Genomic DNA, 27,254 nt, shown 5'->3' on the forward strand with positions numbered 1-27,254 from the left:
TATTTTATGAACCAAGTTTAATGCTCTATAAAAAAGCAAAGTTACATCAAATATCAAAACTCAAAGTTTAAAAAACTAAATCACACACATATATATTTGAGAAATCACATTAACTAAAAAGGACACAATTGTCCCTGAAATGGAGACAGGCCTGGAGATTCTGGGTTGCTTCAGTCATTGTGACCGTCAATCTTCAGAGCATTTTCACCAAACACCTGTATCCTCATACAGGCCCAACAGTCTTATGCAACTGCCAGTTTGAACCTCTAGGTTCAGAAATAGCCACACCTGCAGGATATTCACGAACAGTTTATTAAGAAGCCAAAGTTCATCGAAGTCCAGTGGAATGCGTTCTCAGCCAAGTCAGATCTTTTGTGATGTGAAAACCGGGGTTTAATGTAGTCCAAAGTTACACCGAAAGTTAGAACAAAATTGCAATGAAAACTCATGCTCAGTCCGGAGTTTGTTACTCTAAAAACACTGGTCTACATACAGGTTTTCCTTCTAGTGGGATGGGACCCAACTTGCATCCTAAGGAATGCGTGGTATAGAGGAAGCATACAGCGAGAACAAAGGGCATTTCAGGCAGAAAGGAGAGAATGAACTATGATAACATAGCCAAGAGCATTCATTCAACATTCAGTAATCCACAAGCCTGATTCTGTGAGGGGATTACTGAGGGGAGGGCAAATCACCTGGTGTGGTCAAGACCCAGGACAAGTAGGCAATATACAAATAGTATAGGTTAAGGCCTGACAGAGGACTTGGGATATTCTCCTAGGGGAATTTGAATATATTCTGCAGGCAGTGGGGAGTCAAAGGATTATTAACAGTGAGACGGGTTTTATGAAGAGATTTGAGGGAAAGAGAAGGTTGACTTCCAACCTGTTCAGTTAAAGTGGTCACAGGACATCCAAGCAGGTGGCACCTGCTAGATGACTAGAAGATGGCTAGATGCACAGAGGTAATGAGGTGAAGTCTGAGGAATGGACAAAATAATTGAGAGACAGAGACTAGTCATTCAGTAAACATTCGTCACAGCGCTTCTCTGTGTCTTAAGGCACAGAAAAAGGCTGGGCCACAGTAATGAGTGAGGCACATGGCCTCTGCCTCTCGGAGCTTATGACTGAACTGGAGAGAGAGATTTAACGGCTACTACATTGGCATTTAACTACAGTAGTGCTAACTGCTGCAGAAGGAAAGCACAGGGTCTGTGAGCATGGAGAAAAGGCTGACCTAGCATGAGGGGTTGCGAAAAGCTTTCCTGTACAAAGGATGATTGAGCCAAACTCTGAAGGACGGATCACACTGGGGTGGAACAGAGTGTTCCAGGCAGAGAAAACAGTAGTTCAAAGGTACTACATGGCAGGGAGGGAGCTGGGGGATGGGGGGAAGGTGGAAACAGGCATCAAGGGCACAGAATGCGAATGAAAACATCCAGGTAAGATTTATGGCTTATGGAGTCAAAAGGAGACAAAGCTGGCTACAGACAATGATATGGGGGAAATCAGGTGAAACACAGGACAAAACTACGTAAAGAGCTCTTGAAGACAGCCAAGAAAATGAAGACGAACACCAGTACCAAGTGGGAGAGGATGGGGTATAATCATTAAGAGAAGCACGTGACAAAAATGGTCCACAAATAGAGCTGGACTTCCATGTCTGGTAACAGTTCAGGAAAAACCATTTTCAAAAAACAGTGATCTTTTAAAAGAAGTCAAATTATAAGTCTCAAATAAGCACGGTTCAATCTTAGAAAAATACCATATATATATATGCAAAACAAATTGGAGAAATACAACTGGTGACAGTAACAATGCAAAATGGAAACTATTAGTTCTACGCTACAAACGCTCTCAGCTCTTTACAAAGTAGTACAAAGCAGTCCTTAGTTTTTCATCTTCCTGATGTCAGAAATATACAAATTTAGTTAAAGTTGATTCCATGACGAGTGATACTTTAATTGGTTCCTCATGTAGATGAAATTCAGTGTGCACCACTCTGTTATTCACCTGAAAGATTAAAGCACAAACTGTCCAAAAGCCCTGAGCAAAAGCCTTTTTGTAAACCCTACAGAGTGAAATGGCCGAATTCTATGCATTCCGGAAAGCGATGCAAATGGCATTGGAAAGAGCATGTCCCACCAAGCGCTTGGAATGCTGCATTCAGAATGGGAAGAGCAGTAGACTCAGGTCCACAGACCTGGGTTTGGTCTCAACTTGCCCGGGGGTAGGGGTAGGCAAGGTATTAACCCTTTCTGAGCCTTTGTGTGGTAAAATGAAAGGGCTGGATTACGCTATGTCCAAAGCATCCACAGCTCTACAATCTCGGAGTTGGTTGTAAGCACATCTTCCATTTGCTACCTAACTAAGCTGTATGTGCCTTTAATACAAAGGCCACATCATGCTCATTTTTGGATTTTTCTCTTTTTTTTTTGCTAGTGTCTACTCAGCAAGTGCTTTAAAAATGAAGGGTGGTGCCTGGGTGGCTAGGTTGGTTAAGTGGCCAACGACGTGGTTTCAGCTCAGGTCATGATCTCAGGGTCCTGATATAGCGAGCCCAGCCTCAGCAAGGAGTCTGCTTGAGGATTCTGTCTCCCTCTCTTTCTGCTCCTCCCATGCACCTGCGCGCTCTCTCACAAATAAATCTTTAAAAATAATAAAAATGAAGGGTGTTCAGTAAAGTCTTAATGAACATTGGTCAGCGAAACAATTTTTCAGTTAGCTTTAGCTAAAATGAATTTCTATTTCCAGTTGGTTAAATCTGTCTTTATTATAACATATTCCTGAGAAGCTGACAAACTATATTCTTTAAAAAAAAGAAAAGAAACTATATCCTTAGAGAAATTAAGCAATATGAGATATTTGGGAATATGGTTGAAATGAGTGTCAAAATTGTCCATGGTCCCTCCCTTAAATGTTTCCCCCCAAGGTCTTACCTCAAATGAGGTGAAAAGAGGTTTTAAAAGCTGTTAAACATCATATGTAAAGTAGTAACAATAAATCTTTCGATTTTAAAGAAGTAAAAGTAGTGACCATACCTTGGGGAGGTGTGGAGCAATTAATACATAATTGTGATTACAGCGTGAACTCTAGAAGCACTCTGCCCAGGCTGGAATGCCAGCTAGGCCACTAACTAGCTCCCATCTGCCACAGTGACTGCGAATCCCAGTAGCTACCTGAGGGATGTTGGAAGGCTTAAATGGATTAATACCTGTGAAGCACAGAGAATAGTAACCAACACGGAGTGAGCCATTCAATAGATAATAGATGTTAGCATCGTTGTTACTGTACTCTTTTTTTTTTTTAAAGATTTTATTTATTAGAGAGAGAGTGAGCGAGAGAGAGCAAAGGAGCAGGGGGAAGGGCAGAGGGAGAGAGAGAAACAGACTCCCTGCTGAGAAGGGAGCCTGATGTGGGGTTTGATCCCAGGTCCCTGGGATCATGACCTGAGCAGAAAGCAATGCTCAAACCAACTGAGCCACCCAGGTGCCCCATGTTACTGTAGTCTTCTACAGTCTTTTCTACTTAGCTTTCTTTGGGTGTAAAACTCTCAGATTGAGAAGAAAATTGCCCTTCAATCCTGATATGATAAACTACAATAATTAGGCCATTCTCCAAACTACGGTTCGTGTATAAATCTACTGCCATTATTGGGCACGCATTCATTCAGTGAATGTTTACTATGGGCTAAAAACTGGGGAGACAAATGTGAGCTAGAGTCAGTCATTAAAGAAGTCCTAAGGTTCTGCCCTCTCTAGGGGAGCTGAATCAGGCCAAAGCTGACTGCAATGGCAGGCTACAGAGCAGGCAGGAACTTGAAAGATCATCTCATATCTAATGCGCTCGTATTACCAATGAACAGAAAATGTCACTGTCCGTTTCCCTCAGCAGCTGGCTCAACCATGTTTTCTGAATGCCACAATCATCAAAACTCAATGATCCGCTCATCATTTCCAAGCAGCTTTTCAGTATCTCTCATATTTTCATGGCTAAAGTCAACCTTCTCCTGAAAATGCTCTCATTAAGTGCATTACCGTCAGCACGAATGGAGCACGTGTTCCCTTGGAATTTACTTACTTTGGTGAAGAAGTCAGCGATGTGCCACTTATTTCCGTACTGTTTAAAGACTTCAGACATCGCTTCAATCATCACGGAGCCAGTGCGAGGGTGCCGTAAAGCAACATGATCTACAAAGCAAACAAGACATTTCATCCATTTTCCTCCTCTCTTTGCACCAAACTTTGTCTTTTACCCAGATTTAAGCCTGGAAAATGGCTTCGAACTGAGAATACAGAAGCACTCTTGCATTAATAAGAGTGTCTGGGGCCGTAAGAGACACAGACACAAAGAGAGGAAGCACCTGAGCCCCCCAGGGGACTCCTGGGACCAGCAGCAACCTCTCAAGCAGCCTCTGTAACCTCTCAAGAGGACAATTCTCTAGTATGAATTTTTAAAATAAAACTTTCCAAATATACACAAAAGTAGGAAGCAAAGTTTAACAAACTGCCATATAATCATCCCCTAGATTCAATAGTTATCAACATTTTGCCATATTTACTTCATTTTCCCTTCTCTATTTTTTTTTTTACTTACTTTTGCTATAGGATGTTAAGGTAAATACCCCCGAACATACCCATACAGAATTCATTTTGGGATCCTCAAAAGTTTAGCGAAATTATTTTTATTATTAGTTAGATTAAAAAACACAAAACATGTTTGTTTAGATATTTGATGGGAATATCAAAATTTATTAAATTTTGGTAATAAAATTATTGATAATAAATCTGATAATAAATCTAGGTTGGAACAGAAAAAACATGGGGATATCTTTGCAACGTCAACATAGGCAAAGATTTCTTAAAACACAAAAAGCATAAAGTATAAAAAGAAAAAGCTGATAAACTCGACTTCATCAGAATTAAAAACTTTTGTTTTTTTAAAAAGCTTTTATTTATTCATTTGAGAGAGAGAGAGAGAGAGCAGGGGGGAGATGCAGAGGGAGAGGGAGAAGCAGATTCCCTGCTGAGCTGGGAGCCTGATGCAGGACTCGATCCCAGGACCCTGGGATCATGACCTGAGCTGAAGGTAGATGCTTAGCCATCTGAGCCCCCCAGGCACCCCCAAAACTTTTGTTTTTTGAAAGATGTTATTAAGCAAATGAAAAGCAAGCCACAGATTGGGAAAAAAATATCTGTAATACATATCAAAGAACTTGTATCCAGAATACATAAATTATTCTTACAACTTAACAACAAACAACCCAATAAAAAATTGGGTAAAAGATATGAACAGACATTCAGCAAAAGAAAATATATGAATGGCCAATAATGTACAGGAAAAGATAATCATTAGTCCTCCAAGAAATGCAAATTAAACCCACAGGTTGATACTATTATACACCCATCAGATTGTCTAAAAAATTTTAAATAGGTCAAACCAACTGATAAAGAGGATGTGGAGCAACTGGAACTCTCATACACTGCTGGCGGGAATGTAAATGATGCAACCACTTTGAAAAAGAATTTTCGATTTGGCAGTTTCTTTGAAAGTCAAACATAGGGACGCGGGGATGGCTCAGTCAGTTAAACGTCTGCATTGGGCTCAGGTCATGATTCCCCCAGGGTCCCAAGATCAAGTCCCGCATCAGGCTCTTTGCTCAGCGGGGAGTCTGCTTCTCCTTCTCCTTCTGCCTGCCACTCTGCCTGCTGTGTGCTCGCTCTCTCTCCCTCTCTGACAAATAAATAAAATCTTTAAAAAAAATAAAAGTCTGACATATACCTACTATATGAACCAACCACTCCACTTCTTGGTATGTGCCCAAGGAAAACAAAGTCATATGCCCAAAGACTTACAAGTGTTCACAGCAGCTTTATTTGTAATAACCAAAAACTAGAAACAACTCAAATGTTCAACAAGTGAATGGCTGAACACATTGTGTTCACACAAATGAATACTGCTCAGAAACAGAAGGAAATGAACTACTGATAGACAAAACAACACAGATGAATCACAAAACCATGAAACATACATACTATATAATTCTACTTATATAAAGTTCCAGAAAATGTAATCTACTCTGTGGTAACAGAAAGTACAACTCTGGTGACCCAGGGATGGGGATGGAGGCAGGGATAGATCTCAACATGAGGAAATTTTTTGGGGAGATAGAAGTATATGCTAATCTTGATCACAGTGACGGTGTCATGAATGTATACTCCCATGTGTTAAATGGTACATGGAATATGCCCAGCTCATACTTCAATTACATCTCCATAACCTTGTAAACGGATCCACAGAACGTATCTGTTCAGTGTGGGAACTATATAGGAATTTCAGTATTGTCCCCCTTAGAGTAAATCTGAGTCAGAAACGCCTCATCACAAAGCTTGACAATCCATCCTGTCCCGTTTGCTTCAAGCTGCAGGTTGTGGCCCAATAATCAGCCAAGAAATCAATTTAGCAGACTGAAACTGCCTTTTTTTGTAATGGGATAAAATGGGCTAAATAGAAAATATTAAAGTGGCTCAAATGTAGCAAGGGCAGCTATGATTTATAAAACTAGTGTGTTACATGTACATTTGTTTCTATATACATATATGTAATAGACTACAATGAATTACGTATTTTATCAATTCTAAAATCGAAGTTTCTTTTTCCCACCAATCTGAAATCTGGATGTGCTGTATAATCTCTTCTGTGGCATAGATTAATTGGTAGCTTCTTGAGGATACAAAATAGTGGTATGTCTTATAATCAAGGCATTAGATTGTGTGAAACACAATAGCTATTTCTTCCTGTGGGTTATGGCAAATAACATTTGAAAAACCTCTGCTCTAACATGGTCCCAACCCCTTTGAAGAATACCTGCCAGTCAGCAAAACAAAAATCATAGTAGCTGTCAAGTATTTTATCAAATGATAGATTACAAATTTCTCATTGCTTTGAAAATAATCAGGGATCCTAAGTCCATGGCCACGGGGTCAGTCCTCAGGACAGATTCTAGGCCACAAAAAAAATGAGTCTGATGAGTGATATTGGAGAACTTTAGACTCTGGCCAGAAGCTAGTAAATGTCCACAGATTTATCAAACAAGGTCAAATAAAAAATTGTTAGGACCAGGACTCCCCCATACTTGCATTATAAAGTTGTTCAGAGGGGAACCTGGGTGGCTCAGACGGTTAAGTGCCTGCCTTCGGCTCAGGTCATGATCCCAGGGTCCTGGGATCGAGTCCTGCATCGGGCTCCCTGCTCAGTGGGGAGTCTGCTTCTCCCTCTACCCCTCCCCCCTGCTCATGATCTCTCTCTCTCTCATATAAACCAGTAAAATCTTTTTAAAAAAATAAAGTTGTTTAGAGAACTCGACATAGAACAAGAGTGACAAGCACTCACAAGACTAAAGCATGTTGCAGCTTCTCTTGAATACAGGCGACGTGCCTCTGTTCCAAAGCAGGAAAGACAAGCTCTAGGATTCACTGGAGTCAGGTAGCTGGTATAAATGTCTATGGTGAGCTAGATGTCAGAAACCCGAATTTTGTTGAAATCATCCAACTTCTAAAAGAAGGTAACTTGAAGATGTCTTAAATCCATTTTTTGCACATGACCTTAGCCAAAAGACCAAGAAGTGATTAAATCCATTTGTTGAATGGTAATACATTCAAATGACTCACAATTCATCCATCGATAGTGTGTGTATATATATAGATATATTTTTACATATTTATATGTGTACATACAGAATATTACTCATCCATAAAAAAGAATGAAATCTTGCCATCTGTGACAATATGAACGGACTAGAGGGTATTATGCTAAGTAAAATAAGCCAGACAGAGAAAGACTGCCATATAATTTCTCTTATATGTGGAATCTAAAAACAAAGAAAAAGGGGCGCCTGGGTGGTTCAGATGGTTAAGCATCTGACTTCGGTTCATGTCATGATCTCGGTCCTGGGATCAAGCCCTGCATCAGGCTCCCAGCTCAGCAGGGAGTATCTCTCTCGGTCTGTATCTCTGTTTCAAATGAATAAATAAAATTTTTTAAAAAATTAAAAAAATAAACACAAAGACTCAAATATAAATGGTTTAAAATTCAAATTACAAAAGGAATCCAGCAAAGTCTTCCTCCCTCCTCATCCCATGCCCAAGAAAACCAATGGTATCCATTTCTTGTGTATCCTTCCAGATCTATGCTGTGTACAAAGAGACATATTTGAGGGTAGAACCATCCTCCTCCCGATCTCAGTAGAATATTATACATGCTGTTCTAGGACCTGATTTTTTTGTTGTTTTTGCCAGTTCGTCTTGGAGGTTGCTCATCATCAGTACATAAAGAGTTTCTTCCTCTGATTACATAGTATTTACTCTATGATTTATCATAATTTACTAGTCCCCTATAGAGAGATGTTTAGGTTGTTCCTTATACTTTTGCTATTATAAACAATGTCACTGAACAATGTTGAGCACGTGTCACTTAGACATGTACAAATATCTGGAAGATAAACTCCTCGACAAGGAATTACATGTGCATTTATAATTTTGCTAGACGATGCCAAATGGTCCTCTAAAGAAATGGTATCAATTTACAGTCCCACCAGGAATTAGTAAGTATATTCCCTCTATCTTCAACAAGAGTATACATTCAAACTTTCTGATCTCTGCCAATCTGATAGATGAAAAGTAGTACTCCAATATTGTTTACTTTCTTCTTATAAATTGAGCATCTTCTCCATGTTAACAGTATTCCCTAGGAATTATCAGTTAATAGCCCAAACCCAATGTTCTGTTGGGTCTTCGCTCATTGACTCTTGTATTGGGAAAATTAGCATCCACCTGTATGCTCCTCCTAGACCCCACTGTCTCCCCGACACAGAAACCACTAATGTCAGTTTTACCATACACAGACATACGTGTATATGCTATTCTTGAACAACACATTGTGTTTTTGCTTGAACTTAAAAAAAAATAATAAAATCAAAACAAACCCAAGTTTACTGTGACTTATTTTACTCAGTATTCTATTTCTGAGCTTTGATCCTTTTTATCGCATGTACCTGGAGTTCTGCTCTTTTGAGTCCACATTTTGTCCACATCCCAAATTATTCTTGTCAAGATGCCCAATGAATTATGTCTGTATCCCCCCCCCTTTTTTTTAAGATTTTATTTACTTATTTGACAGAGAGAGAGACAGCCAGCAAGAAGAGGGAACACAAGCAGGGGGAGTGGGAGAGGAAGAAGCAGGCTCCCAGCAGAGCAGGGAGCCCGATGCGGGGCTTGATCCCAGGACCCGGGGATCACGCCCTGAGCCGAAGGCAGATGCTTACGGACTAAGCCACCCCAGGCGCTCCTGTCTGCTTCCTTTTTTGACCTGTCACCAGGGTCTGACAGGGTCACTCCCTCCTTCTTAAAACACTTCCTGCGCCTGGCTTCCAGGCCACCACACCCTCTCGGTTCTCTCCCCCATCAGCAGGTGCTGCTTCTTAGTCTCCATGGGTGACTCTTCTTCATCTTGACATTCTATACATGTTGGAGGAAAGCCCGTGCCCTATCCTTTAAACAACATTATAAGCTGATGACTCCCACATTTCTCTCTTCAATGCAGACCACTCACTTGATTCCAGACTTAAATAATTAACTGCCTTCTTCACCTGTCTACTGGGACAGCTAATTACCATCTCAAACTCTGGATTTCCCCTCCTCCTCAAACCTGCTCTTCCTGGAGTCCTCCCCACGGAAGAAAAGAGCAACTTCTTTCTTCCATTTGAAAAATCAGTCTAATTTAATCCCTGGAGGACGTATACTGCCTATGCTCAAAATTTCAGCTCCACCAGCTGTTGCACCTGCAATCCCTCCTAAAAATTTCCCTTCTTGGGACATCTGGGTGGCTCAGTCAGTTAAGCATCTGCCTTCAGCTCAGGTCATGATCCTGGGGTACTGGGATGGAGCCCCGCATTGGGCTCCCTGTGAGCAGGGAGCCTGCTTCTCCCTCTCTAACCCCACTTGTGCTCTCTCTCTCTCAAATAAATATATAAAATCTTAAAAAAAAAAAATGTCCCCTCTCTACTGGATCATTCCATCAGCAGCTGTGCGGCAGTACTGCCCATCTTTACAACAAAAAAATTTTGATCCCCCATCACCATCCAGGTTGTCTCTTTCTCAACTCCCTTTATAGCAAAACTTCATCAGAGTTGACTATATCTGCAGTTTCCAATTTCTTTCTTTAGCCCCATCTCTTTAAAAATACCAAAAAGAACACAGAATAGTGTATCGAACACCTGGGCATCCACCACCCAGATCTAATAAACAGTAAACATTTTGCTTTATTTGTTCCAGCTCTTCTCTTCTGGTGAAATACACTTGAAGCCTCGTTTGAATCTTCTCCCTGATTACTTTCTGGTCCCACGTCCCCACCTTCGTACCTCTACCAGAGGCAGTCCCTGTTACAAAAGTTAGCTGTTCTTTGTGCCATAGTTTTATACTTTCATCAGCCATATATTCAGTCATAATTCAGTTGTATTATTGTGCTTTCAAATCTTTGTATCAAAGGCATACTCTGTTTTGTTACAGCTGCCTTGTCTTCATTCATTGTTACATTTACAACTTCTCCATGCCGATTCTTTTCAACTGTGGTGCAGTATTCTACAGTATGAATACACCACTCCCAGTAGCTTTTAGCTTTCCCACCACTTTACTCTCCCTACTGTAAACAATTTCAAAGGAGCGCCCAGATTAGAGTGCTCAACGCATCCCCATTCACCTGCTTTCCAGTTTTAGCCCTGACAAGTCCAGTATCCCAGGAAACCCCTCCATCTCTTGGCAAACTGGGGCAGTTGGTCATCCCATCCCATGTATTTACATGTGCAGAAGATTCCCCCAGGCAGAAGTTCCCAAACTTTCTCAGTTCATGGTGCCCTTAGTGTCTCGGTAATTTTTTTTGAAGATTTTTTATTTATTTATTTGACAGAGAAAGACAGCGAGAGGGAACACAAGCAAGGGGAGTGTGAGAGGGAGCAGGCTTCCCGCCGAGCAGGGAGCCCGATGAGGGGCTCGATCCCAGGACCCTGGGATCATGACCTGAGCCGAAGGCAGATGCTTAACAGCTGAGCCATCCAGGCGCCCCTCAGTAATTTTTTTTTCAGTGCTCCTAGGCCAAAAGAAATATCTAAGAGTTCCATTTACTAAAGTAGTTAGGTCTAAGCTCAGTATTATTATCTAAATAACTTATTGGCCATTAAGGGGGAAAGAATTTACACAAACTGAAAGAAATAATATTTTTATTTCATTCTTAAAGAACCATAATTCTTACTAATGGGATGTGTACACCTGTTGGGCACTGCAGGACTTCCAACCTCCCCACTGCTCGTTCTCCCTCTCTCTCTCTCTCTCTCAAATAAATAAATAAAATCTTTAAAAAAATGTTCTAATTCCTGTTCTAATTTGTGGGGTTTTAAAAAAAGGTCTAGGCATTACCTAGAATAGTGCTGGCCATCCTAGTGTGTGCCAACACATTTGTAAAAGTGTGTTAAACTGATGTCTTAATTCAGAAGAAAACCAGGGGGCGGTAGAAGAATAATTTAAGGCAATTTAAGAACACATAAACATTTTTATATAAAGAATGTTAAGCAAGATACAAAAAATAAAACATAAATATTTTTATATAAAGAACGTTAAGAAAGAAAGATACAAAAAATAAAAGAAATAAATGTTAAACAAAAGTAGCACTTAGGTGTGGGAGAATGTAATGGGAATTAGTGTTCTAAGGTTCCTTGAATCATCAGGGAGTAAAAATAAGCTTTTTAAAAATTAACTTTAGGCTAACTGCACATGTTTAAAATTGCACGGGTAACCATGAGAAAAAGAATTATGGGATGTCTACCTTCCAGGTCAGTAGGAGGGAGAAAAATGTTAGAATGACATACTCTGCTAATAATCAAGCAAACACAAGAGCCATAAAAGAAGGAAATAAAGCAAAGAAAAATAAATAGCACAAAATAAAATGGCAAAAGGGCAAATATATCAACAGTCACAATAAAGACAAATTGCCCTAATTAACCAGTAAAAAGATTGATACGGTCACACCGAATTAATAAAAAAAAAAACCCAGCTATATCCTATCTCAAACAGACCCACTTAAAACATAAGGGCCCAGGAAGGTTAATAGAAAACAGTCTGAAGGAGGTATACCAGGCCAATATGGACCAAAAGAATATTCAAGTGTCTATATGCCTTCCAGACAAAAGGAACTAACACACACAAAAGCACTACTTGGCACAGTAGGTTCACTAAAGAGTGCTTAAAACATTTTATCTTATTTCTTCTATATATTTCACTGCAATTCTAAAATCGAATGCCTCTACTCAAGTTGTGTCAAAATAAAGAAAACAAAAACACTGGGAATACAGAAGAAACAGACACGCCTACCACAATGACATGACGTATGGGCACACTTATCTCAGATATTGGCAGGTCAAGCAGACAAATTTAATGGAGACATAAAACAAGTGAACACAGTTATGCTTAATTGACAGAAATATTTAGGACCCTACATTCAACAAGTGCAGAACACATATTCTTAAGCACACACAGAATATCTAGGAGAGTCCAACTGCCATTAAAAAGTTCACTAGAGGGGCACCTGGGTGGCTCAGTCGGTTAAGTCTCCGACTCTTGGTTTCAGCTCAGGTCATGATCTCAGGCTCGTGAGATTGAGTCCTGGGTTGGGCTCCCCACTCAGCGTGGGGTCTACGTGAAGATTCTCTCCCTCTACTCCTCCTTCACCCCACCCCCCCAACCCAGGGCTCACACTCTCTCTAAAAAAAAATCAATCAATCAATCTTCAAAATAAAAAAAAGTTTACTCAAGACCAAGGCATAACCCAAGTCTCAACAGATTTCAAATTGGTCCTGTAGTCCATATTCTTCTCAGTTCCTCGCACAAATAAACCAGAAGTCAGTAACAGACAAATTTTAAAATCCCAACACAGAAATTTAGAGACATGTTTCTAACACATATAAGAACAATGGAAATTTAAGAACTCTTGGAACTGAAGGATAAAAGTGTTCCATGTTAAAATGTGAAGGATACAGTGAAAGCAGTGCTCAGAAGGGATTATACCTTTAAAAAATATGTTTAAAAAGAGAAAATAATGAGCCAAGTACCTAACTGAAATAGCTGGGAAAAAAAGAGTAGCATAAACGCCCCCAAAATGAAGAAAAAGGGAAACCAAGAGTCAATATTAATGAAATCAAAACCAGATACTAGAGGGGATTAACAAAACTAAAAACAGGTTCTTAACTAAATAAACCACTGGCAAGACTGATAAAGAGCAAAAGAAGAAAGCCATAAATATCAGAGATAAAAGGAGCGTTATTATAGACTAACTCGACATTCCACACGATTAAAGAGGCAATAAACCCTGGGCCAGGAAATCTGAAAATGAATTTTTATTTTTCTCCCACACAGAAGCTGGTTTTCCCAGCACTGTTTAGTGAACGGCCCGTTCGTTCCACACTGATCAGCAATGGCTTCTTTGTCACATGTCTAGTTTCCTTGCCTATTTGGCTCTGCCTCCAGGTTCTCTCTTCTATCGCAGTGGTCTATTTGTCTATACGTAGAGTTTTTGTCATTGCTATATACGAAGTATTCTTCTCTTACAACATAAATTCTCTCAAATATCTGAATAGCTCACTCTCTCTCGTGTCCCCCAACTGTCTACACAAAAGTCAGGTTCTCAGTGGGGACATCTCTACACATCTCTTTTTTTTTATTTTTATTTTTTATTTATTTATTTTTAAATATTTTATTTATTTATTCGACAGAGATAGAGACAGCCAGCGAGAGAGGGAACACAAGCAGGGGGAGTGGGAGAGGAAGAAGCAGGCTCACAGCGGAAGAGCCTGATGTGGGGCTCGATCCCAGATCGCCGGGATCACGCCCTGAGCTGAAGGCAGACACTTAACCGCTGTGCCACCCAGGCGCCCCATCTCTTTTTTTTTAAAACTGCAATCTTGGGCACCTGGGTGGCTCAATCGGTGAGGAGTCTGCCTTCGGTTCCGGTCATAATCCCAGGGTCCTGGAATTGAGCCCAGCGTCAGGCTCTCTGCTCAGTGGGAGCCTGCTTCTCCCTTTCCCTGCCGCTCCCCCTGCTTGTGCTCTCTCTGTCAAATGAATAAATAAAATCTTAAAAAAAGAATAAACAAAATAAAACTGCAATCTCTACTCCTGCCCCCGGACACTTCCTATGTCCCTTGTCCCTGCATTATTTTTCTCTATGGCAATGGTCACTATGCAACATACTTTATTTTTGGTAAACATTTCACTGAAAGGTAACCATCACACAGAAAAGTGTGCAAAACTTAGGGGTATAAAATAGCTCAATAAATTTTCATAAAATGAACACACCCTGTAACTGGTGCCCTCATCAAGAAACAAGATGGTGCCAGCGCTCCAAAGTCCCCTTCTTGCCCCCCAAAAACTGCATGCCGGAGGCAAGCACTATCCTGACTTCTAATACCACAGATCAATTTTGCCTGTTTTTGACCTTTATACAAATGGGATCATAAAATAGCATAATAGGTAGCTTCTCTATGTTTGTCTCTCTGTCTCCAACTAGCACATAAGTTCCGGGCAGGCAGAGATTTTTAGTTCTTCTGTTTAAAACTGAATCTCTAGCCCTCAAATATATACAGCCCAGTACACAGTCATAAAACTCACTCAGTCGATAACACTGGAACATGAAGTTCCTTGCCCTGACCCGTAACTGCTCCATAATAATTCTGTGGTCAGTTTATATCAGCAGCTCATTTCTTTTTATTGCTGAGCAGTATTCCACGTATGGCATACCACCATGTGTTTATTCATTCACTTGCTGACGGTCATTTGGGCTGTTTCTAGTCTCTGACCACTTCAAATAAAGCTGCTATGAACATTTGTGTGCCGGTCTCTGGGAGGCCACACGCTTTCATCTCTCTTGGGTAAATAACCAAGGAGTGAAATCTTACATCTCACTTTAATGGAGGTGTTTTTCACATCTTAACACTAAGTATGTTTCATTTTAAGTTGTTGCCCTATGTTCCTTTGCTTACATTTCTCCACTAAAATTTAGCTTGAATTCCATATACATTTTTGTAAACTGCCTTAATCCTCTTTGAAAGAAGTCAAGATAAAAACAGCTAAAGGGGGGCACCTGGCTGGCTTAGTTGGTGGAGCACACGACTCCCGATCTCTGGGTTGTGAGTTCAAGCCCCATGTTGGGTGTAGAGAGGACTTAAAAATTTTTTTCAGAACCTTAAAAAAACCCCAAACAAACAGCCCAGTGAAAGAAATGTCCTTGACCTCTTAATTCTTGTCTTTCCTACAAGTGAATCAAGTGAAGGGGTGGCTCTTCACACACAAGATTCTCTGGACCTTACCTTATTATTAATAATAGTATTAGTAATGAAGTAATGGTGATAATATATTATTAGCATCATGTATTAGTAATAATCGTAGCTAATTTCTTTTTTTGGATTTATTATGCCAATTATTATGGTAAGCACATCTGCGGTTATATAATTCAATTTATATAACATCTCAATGACACAAGTAAATTCCATCATTCCCGTTTTACATGAAGAAACTGATATATCTAGAGATTAAAAAACATTGAAGTTCTCTAATACAGCAAGTGACAGAACTAGCTTTTGGGCCAAGATCTTTTTCATAGGAGAGCCAATGATCCTTTACCATGTGATACTTTGCTCAGAGGTTTGTGCCTTCCCAGAAGAGAAGAGCAGTAAGATGCCAACCTGCCATCTCTAAAAGTGGGAACATTTGTGAAGAGAGATGGATGGGTTAATGAAAAATTCTCCTTATACATGTCAGTTTGTAAAGCAATGATAATTCAAAAAATTTTTTAAAAAAAGGTATGAATGATCCAACACGTTCTGGAAGAAAGTGTGTGTCATTGTCATCCACCCTCATGTCTTACCCGCCTGGGTGGGATAGATGATGAAATAATCACTGAACGTGGGCAGCCTCCGCTTCTCGGAGATGTCATCAGACTCCATGGGTTCATCGTCTGTCTCAACACCACAGTCTCTTTTCTCTGTTTGTTGAAGAACAAAAATACAAAGTACAGCACTACACCACACACACCAGAAGCCCTCAATCAAAGTCCCAACAAGCTTGTATCTCCACAAAGACAACATCCGCAGGAGCTCCAGAAGTTGGATGTCGGCCCCACAGGCCGCCTGGCATCCCACGGACGGTGGCCCAGCCCTTGGAAACCGCACACGTCTCTCTCAGACGTGAGGCTCCCTGGCCTGTCTCATGCCATGAGGGGCTTGGACCCTCCCGCAGCCTAAGTTTCCCTTCTGTCCCTTCCTCCCAGCCCAAAGTCTCTAGTACACAACACAACTAAAGTCATATCAACTGAGGGGCCTCTGACTTTAAAGAAACAAACAAATAAATATTTTTAACTTCTTTTTCTTTTCTCAATCATCCATATGAGAATTTCCTAGAAGCATGACTATTACAAAGAAGTCGTCACTTACCTCCTCTGCAGGCCTGGATGATAAAGATCTTTGGTTTCTCCTGAAGTGCTGGGCAATTTTTATTATTGAACATTTCAAAAATGTCCTCCAGGCTGACTTTTTCACCATCCTCCATTTTAATAAAGCCTTTCTCTCCGTGGGACATAAGGGTAACAAGGCAACAGCCAACATCATCTTTACTTTCATTGAGTCCATCACGAAATGATCTTATTTTCTTGATTAACTCCTGTAAAATAGGATAACATGTTGAAAAGAACTGGAGGTAAGAAAAACCAGAAATGCTAAAGATGGCCCTTTTCCTATGCAATCCAAGGACATGACAAATACAAAAATAATCACATCTTAAACAGGGTTAATATGAGAAAAATATCAGTTCCTTAACTTGTCACTTCCCTTTCGGTTGTTCTCAGAATTCCTACGATTTCTTCTTGTGCCACTGGTTCTTCTTTGACAGAATTAGGGCATTTCCAATTCTCTACCACAAAATACAACAGAATGATAGCTCCCCGAAGGGCTAGTGTGTATAAATTTTATATTATTAACTTATTTTAACATATAAAAATTATTATTCTCTAAAGCTAATGCCCTCAAAAAGCTAGAAATTGAAGGGAATGGAGTGTCTACCAATAACATACACCTGACGGAAACTATGGGGCGATGTCATCAGAGCAAAGCCCCCCAGAGAGAGAAGCAAGGCAGGAATGGCTGCTATCACTACTCCATGCCCCCTTCAATAAAGTGAGTAAAAGTTAAATGAAGTCCACCTCACACTGGTCAGAATGGCTAAAATTAAGCATTCAGGAAACAAGAAATGTTGGCGACGATGCAGAGAAAGGGGAACCCTCTTACACTGTTGGTGGGAATGCAAACAGGGCAGCCTCTATGGAGAACAGTATGGAGGTTGCTCTAAAGTTAAGAACAGAGCTACCCTATGCCCAGCAACTACACTACTAGGTATTTATCCAAAGGATACAAACTCAGTGATCCAAAGGGGCACATGCACCCCAATGTTTATAGCAGCAACGTCCACCAATAGCCAAACTATGGCAAGAGTCCGATATCCATCAACAGACGAATGGATAAAGAAGATGTGATATATACATGTGATGGACTATTACACAGCCATCAAAGAATGAAACCGTGCCATTTGCAATGACGTGGATGGAGCTAGAGTGTATTGTGCTAAGCAAAATAAGTCAGTCAGAGAAAAGACAAATACCATATGATTTCACTCATATGTGGAATTTAAGAAACAAAACAGATGATTATAGGGGGAGGGAAGGAAAAATAAAGTAAGATAAAAACAGAGAGGGAGGCAAACCATAAGAGACTCTTAATCATAGGAAACAAACTGAGGGCTGCCGGAGAGGAGGTGGATAGGGGGGATGGGATAATTGGATGTTGGGCATTAAGGAGGGCACTTGATGGAATGAGCACTGGGTGTTATATGCAACTAATGAATCACTAAACTCTGAAATTAGTAATACACTGTAGTTGAAATTAGTAGTACGTTATATGTTAATTAAATTGAATTTAAATTAAAAAATTTTTTAAGTAAGTCTAAATACGGGAAACAAAGAGCTAAAATTCATTAGTTACAGATGCCATGACTATCTAGAAATATAACGTAATCAACCAAGTAACTACTGGAACTAGCGACTGGCAAGCTGACCGGACACAAAATTAACTCACAAAGATCTAACACTCCCCCTCCCCAGTTAACTGGCAACAATCACTTATTTTTTTTAATTTTTTTAAAGATTTTATTTATTTCTATAAGAGAGAGACAGAGAGAGCAAGCAAGAGCAGGGGGAGGAGCAGAGGGAGAAGCAGATTCCCCTAAGAGCAAGGGAGCCCAATGTGGGACTTGATCCCAGGACCCTGAGATCATGATCTGAGCTGAAGGCAGATACTTAACTGACTGAGTTACCCAGGTGCCCTGGCAACAATCATTTAAACCACATAATGAAAGGGAGTCCCGTTCATGGTCACACCCAAACAAGGACAATACCTAGGAATAAACCTAAGAAACACACATTACCTAAATGAAGAAAAGGATAAAGAAAGCTTCAGGGAAGAGGCAACATACACCACGACATGTCCATGCTTCTGTTAATACTATTAATTTGCCAATTCACTCCAAATGAATCTCAATTCAGTGTCATGGCAATCAAACTCCCAAAGGATTTCGGTGGAACTTACCCAGATTACTCTCAAGCTCACAGAGAACAGATGATATTCAAAAAGTGCCAAGAGTATTCGGAAGTCAAAAAGAAAAAGAAAAAAAAAAAAAAAAAGGAGGGATAGGTCCTATCAGACATCAAAATGTCCTAAAAAAATCATGGTGAATGAAACAGTGATGTACAGGGAGAAGTATAAACAAACATATGAATGGAATATTTTAGATTCCAGAAACCAATCAAATTATATACAGGACTTTATTTCATGATAAAGGTGGCGTTTCAAATATGTGGGGGAAGGACACATCATTCAAAAAATGTTGAGACAGGGGCGCCTGGGTGGCACAGCGGTTGAGCGTCTGCCTTCGGCTCAGGGCGTGATACCGGCGTTATGGGATCGAGTCCCACGTCAGGCTCCTCCGCTATGAGCCTGCTTCTTCCTCTCCTACTCCCCCTGCTTGTGTTCCCTCTCTCGCTGGCTGTCTCTATCTCTGTCGAATAAATAAATAAAATCTTAAAAAAAAAAAAAATGCTGAGACAACTGACTATCCATCTGGATATAAGGTAAGACCCCTTACCTCACACTTACTTCAAAAATAAGATTCCAGAGTTAGAAAGGAAGCCTCAAACTATACAAGTAGTACAGAAAAACAGTTTAAACATTTTTTAAGTTGGGAAGGCATGGGATTTGTTCACGACACAAAAACCGAGAAGCCACCAAGAAAGATCGACAAGTTTATGCACAAAAAATCAAAAAAGGCTTCTATACAATTTAAGACAACAACAACAACAAAAATCAAAAGACAAGTAACAGGGACAAGAGGAAGTATTTGCACTACGTTTTGTAAATGAATAAAGTCCAGGAAAATAACTATAAGAGCAGGAAAAAGACCACCCAGTAGGAAAGAGGGCAAAGGAAACTAAGCAATTTACAGAAGGAAAACGATAGCCAAAAGATGTTTAACCAAACTAATAATCTGGAAAATGAAACTAAGAACAGTGAAATACTTTAGCCACTAACACTACTAAATATTTACAAATAAGACCCCTAAGAGAATAAACAAAGGAACAGCAGTATCTGCCGTCTGACTCGAAACCACGCAATATCTCAGAGATTCTGATACAATCCTTGGGGAAAGTGAAAAGAGTCTCCATTTTTACCATCAAAATAATAATAAAATCAAAGCTTACTGGGCACTTGCTATAAGCCAGCTGTTATTCTGGGCATTTTGACACAGCAGCTCATTCATTATCACCATAGCCCTCCAACGTAAGTCACTCTCATCAACCCCATTTCCAGGAGAGGAAGGTAGTCGGGTCAATTTCAGGGCTGCTGGAACTATGGCACCATGGACATTTGGGGCCAGGAAATCTTTTCCTGTGGGGGCTCTTCTGGGCATTGCAGCACCCACTAGAAGCCAGTAGTACCCTCCAGGTGTGACCACCAGAAATGTCTCCACAGATGGCCAAATGACGGGGACAAATCACCCTCGGGTGAGAACCAGATTTAAGGTAACAACTAGAGAGAGACGGGATTCCAGCTCAGGCCATCTGTGTGGCACCCACAGCCCCATGCTGCACTGTTCCTTAACATTCATTAGCAGGGACTCCTGGGATCTAGGAAGGGCTTTCCCATTATACTATCCCTAATAAAGGCAGGTCTAGGTCATGACTCAACTAGGGTCAGAGAAGTCAAATGGAGTTCCCACTACCACTCTTCCACCTTATTTTTTCAGTTATCATCTAGTTAGGTCACAATGCAATTCTGCCCAGGGCTATCAGCTCCCTCTCTACACCTCTTCCAGGTTCCAAATGAATCCCACAAGGACTCACACAGCTGGAATGCCTCTGGCCTGCCTCCTGGTGACTACCTAAAGGGGTTTCCTTGGTCTTTCCTGCTGCTAAAGGCTCTGGAACTTGCCTACTCCAGACTCACGCCTTGTCCTTTGGCCTCCTTGCCCATCTTGCTTAGAACGCCACCTGGGTCCCCTTCCCTCTTCAGCTGCAGAGGTCCCTGCTTGACTGGAAGGGGAGGTAGGGTATCACACACTAAAGATTACAAATGCATCAAGAATTTTATCAGGGCATACATGGGATTGCTCAGCAAGTCCTGGTTCTTGCCAGGTATTAAAACCCAATTTTTTTTTTAAGATTTATTTATTTATTTGAGAGAGAGAGAGAGCATGAGCAGGGGGAGGGGCAGAGAGAGAGGGAAAGAAATCCTAAAGCAGACTCCCCACTGAGCGCAGAGTGGACACAGGGCTGGATCCCACGACCCTGAGATCATGACCTGAGCCGAAACCAAGAGTCAGAGGCTTAATCAACTAAGCCACCCACTAAGGCCCTCCAAAACCCAATTAAAAAAAAAAAAAAAAAAAAAAAAGAAAGGAAAATTATAAGATCCAAGTTACAATTTTTCATTTTCGTTTTTAATTTTACCATTTTGTTAGGATTGATGCACTGTGTATGCTCGAACTGGCACTGGCCAAGCCACTCCTCCATTAGATGGATGTCCCGGTGAGCCCCTGGTCTGCTCTTCTCCACGCACATGACGAAAGCCTTCCGCTTGCCCTTCAGGTCGTAACAGTCCTATTTTCCAGGAAAGCCAGTAATATTTAAACCAAATCTAATTCAGAAATCCACATACATCATAGATATGAAATAATGAGTTTCTTCTGGGATCAACGTTGAGGTTTCCCAGTTCGGATCGGGGCTGCGACAGTGATTGCCTCTCTTATTAGTTATGGGAGGAGGGTGGGCGGGAAGGATGACTGGATTTATACTTCTTTCAAATATCTTCCTTACACTAAGACTAACAGGCCAATCTCAGTTTTAAATTCATGTGTATAGCTATAACAGTTTAAGGAAACACGGCAGATAACCACACAGGGCTGGAGTCATCAAAATCCAGAATATGGGACATTCTACAGACAACCTGATTTCTTCAACAAATAAACAATAAGAAAAAAGTTTAAAGAAGGGAGAAGTACCCTAAGTTAAGAGCCTTAAGACAAAGCAGTCAACTGTAATTGTGTTGACTTTGTATGAATCAGCATCCTGATTCAAACAAACCACCTGCAAAAGACATAGGACCCAGTTAATGAAATCTGAATCCCAACCACATCTTTGCACACACTAAGGAAGTTGTTTTTAGGTAGAATAATGGCATTGTGGTTATGTTTTGAACAATCTCTTTCTCATACTAAAGATTTAGAGATTCATACTAACATATCTGTAGATGAACGTGATAGGTTATCCGGATTTGCTTTAAAATAATCGAGCCGGAACATAAGAACTAGAAAGATCAGTAGGGGAAGAAAGGGATAAAGAAAGGGGGGGTAATCAGAAGGGGGAATGAAACATGAGAGACTATGGACTATGAGAAACAAACTGAGGACTACAGAGGGGAGGGGGGTGGGGGAATGGGATAGGCCGGTGATGGGTAGTAAGGAGGGCACATATTGCATGGTGCACTGGGTGTTATACACAACTAATGAATCATCGAGCCTTACATCAAAAACCGGGGATGTACTGTATGGTGACTAACATAATATAATAAAAAATCATTATAAAATAAATAAATAAATAAATAAAATAAAATAAAATAAAATAATCGAGCCGGGGAGCAGACAAAACAAGACTGGCCATACGTTACTAATTTGCTGAAGCAGGGTCATAAGTACATTGGGCTGGCATTTGAGAGATTTGTTTTTCTATTCTACTTTAGTATTTGTTGAAAATTTCCATCATAAAACTTAAAAAACAAACAAACAAACAAACCCTAAACTGGCAATTTATATAGCCCTGCAGGGCCACACAGCCAGTCATCCTCGAACCTCCAGTGCCTCATTTTTCTTGATTTATGAAATAGAAACAACAGCAGTGCCTACCTTGTTTGGTTAATGCAGGCACAACGGTTTTATATGGCTCATGTTTATCTTTCACAATCATAACAGAAGGCAGTGAGATCTGACCACTTGAGACAACCATACAGATAGTTTCCTTTAACCAACAAGAGCCACACACAAAAAAATGCTCCAATGTCAGCCAAAGTGGCTCAATACCGTCATTCCTAACCAGTGTGCAGTGCTGGGGTAAGAGCAAAAATATTTACCAGTTCGCCATCCACGCAATCATAACTTCTCTTTAGAATCTTTCTTGGAATCCCTGAATGAATTTTCATGAAAAGAGAATAAAACAGAAAAAGGGCATTATTTTTTTCCCCATTTTTGTTCTTTTCAATCAATCCACCGTCATTCCTGTCAATAGGAAGCTCCTCCCAGGGAATTCTGTTGCTTCTTAGTTTTCAGGTCCTGCAGGCTTCAACCTAATTTTAGAACAGGTTCCCTGGATTATGAACACACCCTCTTTCAAACTCATACAAGGCTAGAAACTTTAACCAGACCTCCCTTAGACTCCAGTTAGGTACAAGGGCAGAAGGCGCCAGGCCAGCAATAAAAAGGACAAGGTGTAATTGATTGACATTACTGCACATGTACTTCCTGAAGGGGAGATCAAGACATCAATAAAGGGACTTTAATAAAGTAAAGGAACCAGGCATTTTTTAAAAATTTAACATAGTCTCTTAGCATTTAATTTGAATATTTATTGGGTGCCGACAGTGTACAGCCATAATATTGTGTAGTCTGGATAATTCTAGAAAGAAAAAAAAAAAACACTTTGCCAACAGTACGAGACTCAAAATCCAAAGAGGTGAGAACACCTAAAGAGGTGTTCATGGGATACCTGAACAACTAAGCTGGGAGGAACAACACAAATGCTGTGCAGGTGCCGCAAAGCAGGGAGAGTCAAGTGTCCACGGGGCCGGTATTCTGCCCACACGCCACGTTCGGTGGGCCGTTACCTTTGTGATCCGTTCATTACAAATCTAAACAAAATCAGCAACGGTAACACCCCTCAAAGCTCAATCAGATCGTAAGCATGCTCATGGCAGAGGTCACCGACGGTATATTTTAGTGTCTACTTCGATTGTCCTCATATAAGTGCTGCTTTCTCTGTCTCTCTCACACACTATTAGGTGCACATATGTTTATTATATCTGGAGCGGGGGGGGGAGCCCCAACCACCCTTAACCTGTTACATACAGCATTTCTTGATCATAAGCCACATCTTCCTAGATTTATGGCGAACAGTCTCATGGTGTGCAGGAAGAGGGGCCCTCCCGCCCCCATAAACACATCCCCTGGAGATGTGACGGCGGGAATTCCAATAGCGTGCTTCTCAACGCATCGTTTAGAAACCTCCCACATCATCATCTCTTGAAGGTGCACGTTGACAAAGCATCTCAGGCCTGCTGAGTCGATCTGATCTCTGAACCCACCCCAAAATGTGCTGGTAGATCCCGATGGCTGCTCTTCAGTGGGTCATTCCATTCCGCGTTCGGGAACGGCAACTCGGGACCGCTTGCCCCAGGCTCCCACTTCCCGCCGCGCGTCATTGGTTCCCAGGGCGCCCGCCCGCTCCTCGCTCCGCTGGCCTCAGCACCCCGAGTCAAACGGGGTACCCCGCCCCCAAGCTGGGCCGGGAACCCCCGGGCAGCCGGGCCAAACCCCGCGCTTACACCAGCCGGCCCCCCCAGCCCCAGAACCCGCAGCCCCCCGGCTCACCAGGCCCCGCCCCCAGCCGGGCACCTGGCGGCCCCCAGCTCACCCCGGTCGTAAGTGGCGGCGGCGTCCTGCCAGCGCTGGAGCAGGTCGGCGCGGCGGAGCTGCTGCAACACCTTGATGAGGACGCGCGAAGCGGCGGCAGGCTCGCAGTAGTGCTGGACCAGGAGACGGGCCAGCCCTTCCTTGCTCTTGCCCTCCAGCTCCAGCCGCCAGGGGGTCACGCGCGTCTCCTCGTCCACCGACTTGAGCAGGATGCGGAAGTTGCTCAGCTCCTGCGGGGACAGCAGGTTCAGGGTCTCCAGCACGCGGCTCCACAGCTCCTTCACGGCCGAGGGTGGGCCAGCGCCCGGAGGCCGTTGGACTCCGGGCGCCCGCAGCTCTCAAGGCCTCTCTCCATCGCCACCCAAAGATGCTGAAGGGCCCGGGCCCGACGGACCAACTGCCCAGGTCAGTGCCCCGCAGACCGCGCACGCCTCCCGCTTCTCCTCTTTGTTTTGAAAAACGGAGGCGTTTCCGCTTGTTTCTTCAGCAGCCTGGCGTGCTGGCCGGGTTGACCTGGACTCTCCCGCCCTATTTCCTCTCCGGCCCCGCCCCTGCCTTGAAGCCCCGCCCCCAGCGCCCGCTTAACCCTTGGAGCTGGTTAAGGAGAACCTAGTGGGAACCCTGCTCCTCCGTGGTTCTCTGCCACGCCTTCACGTTAGGGTAACTTAAAACTCCTCATGCCCAAGCCACAACCTGGCTTGATTACATTCGAATTTCTGGGTGGCAGACCCAGACTTCAGCAGTTTTTAAAGCTCTTCAGGTGATTCCAATGTGCAGCCTGCTTTGAGAACCACTGATCTTAGATCCAGAGTGTTTATCGGATACCTAACCCACTAGCTCCCACTTGGAAGAACCACTGGGAAGACCCTGGAAGCTGAAATAACACCTAGAGACTATTGCATTCAGCCAGCTTTTTTTGGAGACGGAGTGGTGAAAAGGTTGAGACTTGAGAATTTGAAGTCAGCNGGAAGTTGGAAATGCAAACTGCTCAGCCTGGGGGGGCACAGAAAGGACGTTGCTTTGGGGAGCAGCTCTCAGCTTGGCAACTGCCCATTACTGTCACTGCTGTTAGGTTCTCTGATTGGAGGAGGCCCTAAGGAACTCACTCAAATTGTGGTTCGCATCAAAATTATTTACCCTTTGGGAGATCTGGTGAAGGAATCTCAGGACCTTGTTTGCATCCCGATCCTAATAAGCCAACTGTAAAAAATACTTTTCCTTTCTTTTTAAAGTTTTCGTTTTTAAAAATATTTGAGAGATCCCGCTCACACAAGCTGGGGGGGAGGAGGGAGACCAGAGAGAGAATCTTCAACCTGACGCCGGGCTGAGCAGGAGCTCAGGGTGGCTTCATCCCACAGCCCTGAGATCAGGACCTGAGCCCAAACCAAGAGTCAGAGGCTTAACCAACTGAACCATCCTTAAGATTTTATTTTTAAGTAATCTCTATAATGTAGTTTTGGAATGTTGGTGAGGTTTGAGTCAAGGGTCAAGAAAGAATTCTTGTGACATCTTTTGTGCAAAAGGTGATTTTATTAAAGCATGAGGATGGACTCGAGGACAGAAAATACTGCTGCTGCCCCAGGATTGTGCGGGGCAACTGATCATACACTTTGTGGTTGGAGGAAATAAAGGGAAGTTCCAAAAAGATTTTCATATGCTAAAGAAGAATCACTGGAAACCTGAGGCCTTGCTATTGCCTACTGAGGTGGTTTTTCCCTCTAGCAAGGCATTAGCATAAAGAGGTGGGAGCTTCCTGGAGGAACTTTATAATTTGCCTGCCTCAAATATTTGTCAAAGGGCTGCAGGTTATCAGGATATTTAATCTTATCTACAGTTCTTTCTATCTTTGTATCCCACATCATCTACACTGAACGTGGGGCTCCAATTCACAACCCTGATATCTAGTGGGTTTGCTCCAGACTGAGCCAGCCAGGCACCCCTAAAAAATCCATTTTGAGACAACTGGAAATGTGAATATGGGCTGGGTATTGGATGATACGCAACAAATTTGCTAACGTTTTCCAGGTGGGATAATAACATTGTAGTTATGTAAGAAAAATGTTCATTATTTTTAGAGATGCAAATTTTTATTATTTTTAAAAGATTTTATTTGTGAGATAGAATGAACGAGCACAAGCAGGGGTAAGCAACAGAGGGAGAGGGGGAAGTGGTCTCCCTGCCAAGGAGGGAACCCGATGCGGGGACTTGATCCCAGGACTCTGGGATCATGACCTGAGCTGAAGGCAGACACAACCGACTGAGCTACCCAGGCGCCCTGAGATGCAAATTTTTAGAGATGAACTATGGAAGGGTGAAATGGTGTGATGTCTGGAATCTGCTTTTTTAAAGCCTTCATAAGAGGGACAGTAGAAAGATAAGGGTAGCAAAATCCTGATAATCATTTCATCTCAGAGATGGGAATGAAGGGCCAATGTACCATTCGCTCTACTCTTTGTGACTGAAATATTTTGTAATATATTTTTGGAAACTGAATATAACAACTTGAAAGCTTTGCTTCTGTCCTGTTTTGCCCATGCCTTACTAGGCCTTATCTGTAGTGGCCAGATGAGTGCTTCCTTCCACAAAGCTCTGCCTCTAAATAATTTGCTTTAAGTCTGAGGCAGCCAGGAACAAATCAATTTAAAAGGGCACTGGGCACTGTTTCCAGCCAGCTGAAACTCACAAACCTTAATAGCTGTGACAGACTGCAAGAAGAGGAAAAACAAATTCTTGGGACCTGGGATATGGAGCTATCCAGGGCCACTTGCCTTTAGAATCAGGGTTAAAAAGGGCAAATTCCAGTTCTGCTCCATGTGTGGAGGAAATTAGAGTGTTTCTCCCATTATTATTATTATTTATTATTATCTTACCCCAA

General features: G+C 41.9%; 1 protein-coding gene across 1 annotated transcript in view; it reads right to left on the reverse strand.

The window, feature by feature from the left end:
• Positions 1-27,254, reverse strand: part of LOC103680514 (caspase-14) — a 29,047-nt gene continuing 1,793 nt past the window's right edge. The window contains exons 2-8 of the mRNA XM_040636604.1: positions 24,381-24,716; positions 22,825-22,877; positions 21,150-21,299; positions 16,531-16,756; positions 15,966-16,082; positions 4,080-4,189; positions 1-2,012 (exon numbers count right to left, since the gene is read on the reverse strand). Coding sequence (XP_040492538.1) covers positions 1,911-2,012; positions 4,080-4,189; positions 15,966-16,082; positions 16,531-16,756; positions 21,150-21,299; positions 22,825-22,877; positions 24,381-24,716 — 1,094 coding nt within the window. The 3' untranslated portion in view covers positions 1-1,910. The remainder of the gene's footprint in view (positions 2,013-4,079; positions 4,190-15,965; positions 16,083-16,530; positions 16,757-21,149; positions 21,300-22,824; positions 22,878-24,380; positions 24,717-27,254) is intronic.

The sequence above is a fragment of the Ursus maritimus genome, unplaced genomic scaffold (genome assembly GCF_017311325.1).
Source record: "Ursus maritimus isolate PB19 unplaced genomic scaffold, ASM1731132v1 scaffold_20, whole genome shotgun sequence".
Classification (NCBI taxonomy): Eukaryota; Metazoa; Chordata; class Mammalia; order Carnivora; family Ursidae; genus Ursus; species Ursus maritimus.